General features: G+C 52.0%; 1 protein-coding gene across 1 annotated transcript in view; it reads right to left on the reverse strand.

Annotated features, from left to right (window-relative positions):
• FA2H (fatty acid 2-hydroxylase) overlaps window positions 1–1,838 on the reverse strand; it is a 44,234-nt gene extending 42,396 nt beyond the window's left edge. The window contains exon 1 of the mRNA XM_066582478.1: window positions 1,546–1,838. Coding sequence (XP_066438575.1) covers window positions 1,546–1,803 — 258 coding nt within the window. The 5' untranslated portion in view covers window positions 1,804–1,838. The remainder of the gene's footprint in view (window positions 1–1,545) is intronic.
• Window positions 1,839–7,556: the final 5,718 nt, after the last annotated feature.

Raw genomic sequence — 7,556 nt, forward strand, 5'->3', positions numbered from 1 at the left:
TATGGACAGGCCCATCACCTATAGCACAGCAGGAGCCCTGTATACAGAGAACGACATCTGATGGTCTATAAGTAGCTCCGAACAGGTGAAGCCCCCTATACACTAATGATGTGACAGAGGCAGCCCCCTATACTGTTAGGACCCCTTATATGTAACACTTACAGGTGAGGTATAACATGAGCAACTCCTATATAAAGATTGCTTCAGTGGCCCCTATAGATATGACAGAGGGAGCTCCCTTATAGAAAGGTTACAGGTGCAGCTATATATTCCCAGCAGCCCCCTATAGACACAACAGGTGCAGCAATTACAGGTGTGGTCCCCTATAGAGCTGCATGACACATGCAGTCCCCTACAGATATGACAGAGAGCCCCCTATGGATGTTACAGCTGCGGCCCCCTGTATAGATCACTTCAGACATCCCCTATAGATGTGCCAGGTGCAGCCTTCTGTAGGGAAAAGTTACTTCTGCGGCCCCTATGGACATAACAGGTGGAGCCCCTATAGAACCGTATAACACATACAGCCCCCTGTAGACACATTACTTCAGCTGACTCCTATACGGAAGGTTACTTCTGCAGCCCCCTATAGACACCTGTGGCCCCCTACACATGTGACACCTGTGGCCCCCCCTCTATACAGACACCTGTGGCCCCCCTCCCCTCTATAGACACCTGTGGCCCCCCTCCCCTCTATAGACACCTGTGGCCCCCCTCCCCTCTATAAAGACACCTGTGCCCCCCCCCCTCTATACAGACACCTGTGGCCCCCCTCCCCTCTATAAAGACACCTGTGCCCCCCCCCCTCTATACAGACACCTGTGGCCCCCCCTCCCCTCTATATACACCTGTGGCCCCTCTCCCCTCTATATACACACCTGTGGCCCCCCCCTCTATACAGACACCTGTGGCCCCCCTCTATAAAGACACCTGTGCCCCCCCTCCCCTCTATAAAGACACCTGTGCCCCCCCTCCCCTCTATAAAGACACCTGTGCCCCCCCTCCCCTCTATACAGACACCTGTGCCCCCCCTCCCCTCTATACAGACACCTGTGGCCCCCCCTCTATACAGACACCTGTGGCCCCCCCTCTATACAGACACCTGTGGCCCCCCCTCTATACAGACACCTGTGGCCCCCCCTCTATACAGACACCTGTGGCCCCCCCTCTATACAGACACCTGTGGCCCCCTCTATATATACCTGTGGCCCCTCTCCCCTCTATATACAGACACCTGTGGCCCCCCTCTATACAGACACCTGTGGCCCCCCCGTCTATAGACACCTGTGCCCCCCCCCTATATACACCTGTGGCCCCCCTCCCCTCTATAGACACCTGTGCCCCCCCTCTATACAGACACCTGTGGCCCTCCTCTATATACACCTGTGCCCCCCCTCTATACAGACACCTGTGGCCCTCCTCTATATACACCTGTGCCCCCCCTCTATACAGACACCTGTGGCCCTCCTCTATATACACCTGTGGCCCCTCTCCCCTCTATATACACCTGTGGCCCCCTCTATACAGACACCTGTGGCCCCTCACCTGCTGCTCCTCGGGCTCCATCTCCCCCACGTAGTACTGCTGTAACCAGCGCAGCGCGTTGTCCGAGTGCCGGTGCGGCGGTCCGTCCAGGTCCCGCTGGATGTCGGTCCCGGCTCGGTCCTGCAGCAGCTGCTCCCCGCCGGGATGGAGCTTGACGAAGCCGGACACATCGTAGACGCTGCTCCCCCGGAGGAGCCAGCAGGCGCCCGCGGAGCAGCGGTCCCGGAGCTCGGCGGCTGTTACCCGGCGCTCAGCCATAGACCGTGAGGTAAAGACAAGTGTGCGCCCGCCACGGGCGGCACAGTCACCCCGCAGCGCCTCATCTGCATACACTGAATATTCAGCGGCGGGGCGGGGCCGCGCCGCATACATAATGAGGCGGCTGAGGAGCAGCGTGGCCGGCTCTGCACTGCCCTCCAGTGGTTGCAGTGCCTTACTGCAGCCGTCCTGTCAGTAGAGGCTGATGACAGCCGCTCCGCACCTGCTGTTAGTGCAGCGGCGGGGGGCACATAAACCTATAATGTCCGGTAGAGGGGGCTCCTAGCCTGCTGCTCCGAGGGCCACACAGCCATGTACTTATATACATAATGTCCGGTAGAGGGGGCTCCTAACCTGCTGCTCTGAGGGCCACACAGCCATATACTTATATATATAATGTCTGGTAGAGCGGGGCTCCTAATCTGCTCCTCTGAGGGCCACACAGCCATTTACTTATATATATAATGGCCGGTATAGGGGGCTCCTAACCTGCTCCTCTGGGGGCCACACAGCTATATACTTATATATATAATGTCCGGTAGAGCGGGGCTCCTAACCTGCTCCTCTGGGGGCCACACAGCTATATACTTATATATATAATGACCGGTAGAGCGGGGCTCCTAACCTGCTCCTCTAGGGGCCACACAGCTATATACTTATATACCTCAATTACCTTAATGACCGTCTAGCAGTAGAACTCACCTTGTTGCCTAAAGCAACCAAACGCAGCCAATCAGAGTGCAGCTTACATTTCCTAATCTCCTGGGAAAAAAATGACAGGTGCATTATTATGGGTTGCTATAGCAACAAGGGCAGTTTACAGCTAGACTGTCATGACAAATGTGGCCCACAGGATCCCACTGAGGGCCACACAATTATACCCATAGGATCCCGTCGACGGCCACACAATTATACCCAGAGAATCCCACTGAGGGCCACACAATTATAGCTATTGGATCCTGCTGAGGGCCACACAATTATACCCATAGGATCCCACTGAGGGCCACACAATTATAGCTATTGGATCCTGCTGAGGGCCATACAGTTATACCCATTGGATCCTGCTGAGGGCCACACAATTATACCCATAGGATCCCTCTGAGGGCTACACAACTATACCCAAGGGATCCCGCTGAGGGCCACACAATTATACCCAAGGGATCCCGCTGAGGGCCACACAATTTTACCCATAGGATCCCGCTGAGGGCTACACAATTATACCTATGGGATCACGGTGAGGGCCACACAATGATACCCATTGGATCCTGCTGAGGGCCACACAATTATACCCATGGGATCCTGCTGAGGGCCACACAATTATAGCCATGGGATCCCGCTGAGGGCCACACAATTATACCTATAGGATCCCACTGAGGGCCACACAATTATACTTATAAGATCCCACTGAGGGCCACACAATTATATCTAGAGGATCCCACTGAGGGCCACACAATTATACTTATAAGATCCCACTGAGGGCCACACAATTATACCCATAGGATCCCACTGAGGGCCACACAATTATACCCATAGGATCACTCTGAGGGCTACACAATTATAGCCATAGGATCCCGCTGAGGGCCACACTATTATACCCAGAGGACCCTGTTGAGGGCCACACAATTATACCCATGAGATCGTGCTGAGAGTCACACAATTATACACATGGGATCCCGAGGAGGGCCACAGAATTATACCCACGGGATCCCTCTGAGGCCCACACAATTATACCAATAGGAGCCCACTGAGGGCCACAGAATTATACCCAGATCCTGTTGAGGGCCACACCATTATACCCATGAGATCGTGCTGAGGGTCACACAATTATACCCATGAGATCTCGCTGAGGGCCACACAGGCATACCCATAGGAGCTCACTGAGGGCCACACAGTCATACCCATAGGATCTCACTGAGGGCCACACAATTATAGTTATGCGATCCCTCTGAGGGCTACACAATTATAGCCATGTGATCACACTGAGGGCCACACTATTATACCCATAGGATCCTGCTGGGGGCCACACAATTAAACCCATAGAATCCCACTGAGGGCCGCACAATCATACCTATAGGATCCCGCTGAGGGCCACACTTTTATATACATGGGATCCCGCTAAGGGCCACACAACTTACCCATGGGATCCCAAGGGGGGCAACAGAATTATACCTATGGGATCCGACTGAGGGCAATACAATTATACCCATAGGATCCCGAGGAGGGCCACACAATTACACCCATTGGATCCTGTTGAGGGCCACAATTATACCCACAGGATCCTGCTGAAGGCCACACAATTATACCCAGAGCATCCTGTTGAGAGCTACACCATTATACCCTTGAGATCCCGCTGAGGGTCACACAATTATACCCATGGGATCCCGCTGAGGGCCACACAATTACACCCATCGAATCCCGCTGAGGGCCACAATTATATCCATAGGATGCCTCTGAGGGCTACACAATTATACCCTTAAAATCCCACTGAGTGCCACACAATTTTACCTATAGGGTCCCGCTGAGGGCCACACAATTATACCCATGGGATCATACTGAGGGCCACACAATTATAGCCATGGGATCCCTTTGAGGGCCACACAATTATAGCCATGGGATCCCTTTGAGGGCCACACAATTATAGCCATGGGATCCCTTTGAGGGCTACACAATTATAGCCATGGGATCCCTTTGAGTGCTACACAATTATACCCATAGGATCCAACTGAGGGCAACACAATTATACCCATAGGAACCTGCTTAGGGCTACACAATTATGCCTATAAAATCCCACTGAGGGCCACACAATTATACCTATAGGATCCCGCTGAGGGCCACACAATTATACCCATGGGTCCCTCTGAGGGCCACACAATTATACCTATGGGATCCCTCTGAGGGCCACACAATTATACCTAGAGGATCCCTTTGATGGCCGCACCATTATACCATGAGATCCAGCTGAGGGTCACACAATTATACCCATGGGATCCCGCTGAGGGCCACACCATTATACCCAGAGGATCTCACTGAGGGCCACATAATTATACCCATAGGATCCCTCTGAGGGCTACACAAATGTATCCATGGCATCTCACTGAGGGCCACACTATTATACCCATATGATCTCACTGAGAGCAACACAGTTATACCCATAGGATCCGGAGGAGGGCCACACAATTACACCCATCGGATCCCCTTGAGGGCCACAATTATACCCACAGGATCCCGCTGAAGGCCACACAATTATGCCCATAGAATCCTACTGAGGGACACACAATTATACCCATAGGATCCCGCTGAGGGCCACACAATTATACCAGAGGATCCTGTTGAGGGCCACACCATTATACCCATAGGATCCCCCTGAGGGCTACACAATTGTAGCCATGGGATTCCACTGAGGGCCACACTATTATACCCATAGGATCCTGCTGAGGGCCACACAATTACACCCATCAGCTCCCATTGAGGGCCATAATTATACCCATAGGATATCACTGAGAGCCACACCATTATACCCATGAGATCCCGCTGAGGGTCACACACTTATACCCATGAGATCCCGCTGAGGGTCACACACTTATACCCATGAGATCCCGCTGAGGGTCACACAATTATACCCAGAGGATCCTGTCGAGGGCCACACAATTATACCCATAGGATCTCACTGAGGGCCACACTATTATACCCATAGGATCCCACTGAGGGCAACACAATTATACCCATAGGATCTCACTGAGGGCCACACTATTATACCCATAGGATCCCACTGAGGGACACACAATTATACCCATAGGATCTCACTGAGGGCCACACTATTATACCCATAGGATCCCACTGAGGGCAACACAATTATACCCATAGGATCCTGCTGAGGTCCACAAAATTACATCCATCGGATCCCGTTGAAGGCCACACAATTATTCCCATAGAATCCCACTGAGGACCTCATAATTATACCCAGAGGATCCCAGTAAGTGTCACACAATTATACTCATAGGTTCCAGCCGAGGGCCACACAATTATACCCTTTGGATCCCTCTGAGGGCCACACAAATATACTGATAGGATCCCACTGAAGGCCACACAATTGTACCCATAAGGATCCCACTGAGGGCCACACAATTGTACCCATAAGGATCCCACTGAGGGCCACACAATTATACTCATAGGATCCCAGTAAGTGCCACACAATTATACCCATAGGATCCAGCTGAGGGACACAATTATACCCTTAGGATCCCACTGAGGGCCAAACAAAAATATACCCATAGGTTCCAGCTAAGGGACACAATAATACCCATAGGATCCCTCTGAGGGCTACACAATTAAAGCCATAGGATCCCACTGAGGGCCACACAATTGTACCCATAGGATCCCACTGAGGGCCATACAATTATACCCATGGGATCCCACTGAGGGCCACACAATTATACCCATAAGATCCCGCTGAAGGCCACACAATTGTACCCATAGGATCCCACTGAGGGGCCACACAATTATACCCATAGGATCCCGCTGAAGGCCACATAATTGTACCCATGAGATCCCACTGAGGACCACACAATTATAGCCATGGGATCCAGCTGAAGGCCACACAATTATGCCCATAGAATCCCACTGAGGGCCTCACAATTATACTCATAGGATCCCAGTAAGTGCCACACAATTATACCCATAGGATCCAGCTGAGGGCCACACAATTGTACCCATAGGATCCCAGTAAGTGCCACACAATTATACCTATAGGTTCCAGCTGAGGGACACAATTATACCCATAGGATCCCTCTGAGGGCTACACAATTAAAGCCATAGGATCCCACTGAGGGCCACACAATTATACCCATAGGATCCCGAGGGCCACACAATTATACCCATAGGATCCCACTGAGGGCCATTTTTTAAATGCAGTTTTTGAGTCAAACACACGGGTGGATCCAGCAGGAAGGAGAACAATCAGAATCCTTTATATTTTTTACTTTTTTGGCTCCAATAACTGGATGTGTGATTGCACCCAGAGCCCGGGGCTGTGCGGGGACTTCAGCCGCATGTCACGTCACATGACCCAAGTGTTTCAGTGGCTACAACGCATGAAAGTGGATGCAGCCGTATTGATATCCAGGGAGTTTGGATCTCTGTTGACCGGACTGAGTTAACCGGTAACTTGCAGATCAAACACGACCGCATTGCCTTCCTTCCTTGTGATTCGGCAGTACGGCCCTGTGACCTTTAGGCTATGCTACCATCTGGCCACGACGGTGTCATCATGTAGTGGCCAGAAAAACAGCATCTCTTTTTCTGGCGTCACTTGGCACAGGATCTGCTGCGCCAAAACAAGTCTAATGGACTGCCACTTAAATTTTAATGAGGCCACCCATGATGGCGCCCATTTCATGATAATGCTCTCCTCTATGGTTCACTCCCGCCAAAGCTACATGGTACCAAAAAGACAACGCCCTGGCTGGGCGCAAAGTAGGGGGGGAATACTCCTACTGAATGGACTTGCTGGTGCCCAAAGTGGGAGGAGTTAACTGCGGCTGCAGACTCTTGGGCACAGAGCATTGTTAGCCAGGCAGAAAGCAAGAAGAATCCCACTGATAGAACACGGAGGCTGCGCCGAGTTCTTGTGGCTACTGTGGAGCCGGTTCCTTGGAGGCTGCCGATGTACTGGAAGGAGGACTCGCTGATCACTAGGCTGCCCACCTGCCCAACGCCGGAGGACATAGAAGGCTCTACAAGGCCTCCAACGCAGC

The sequence above is a fragment of the Eleutherodactylus coqui genome, chromosome 11 (assembly GCF_035609145.1).
Source record: "Eleutherodactylus coqui strain aEleCoq1 chromosome 11, aEleCoq1.hap1, whole genome shotgun sequence".
Lineage (NCBI taxonomy): Eukaryota > Metazoa > Chordata > Amphibia > Anura > Eleutherodactylidae > Eleutherodactylus > Eleutherodactylus coqui.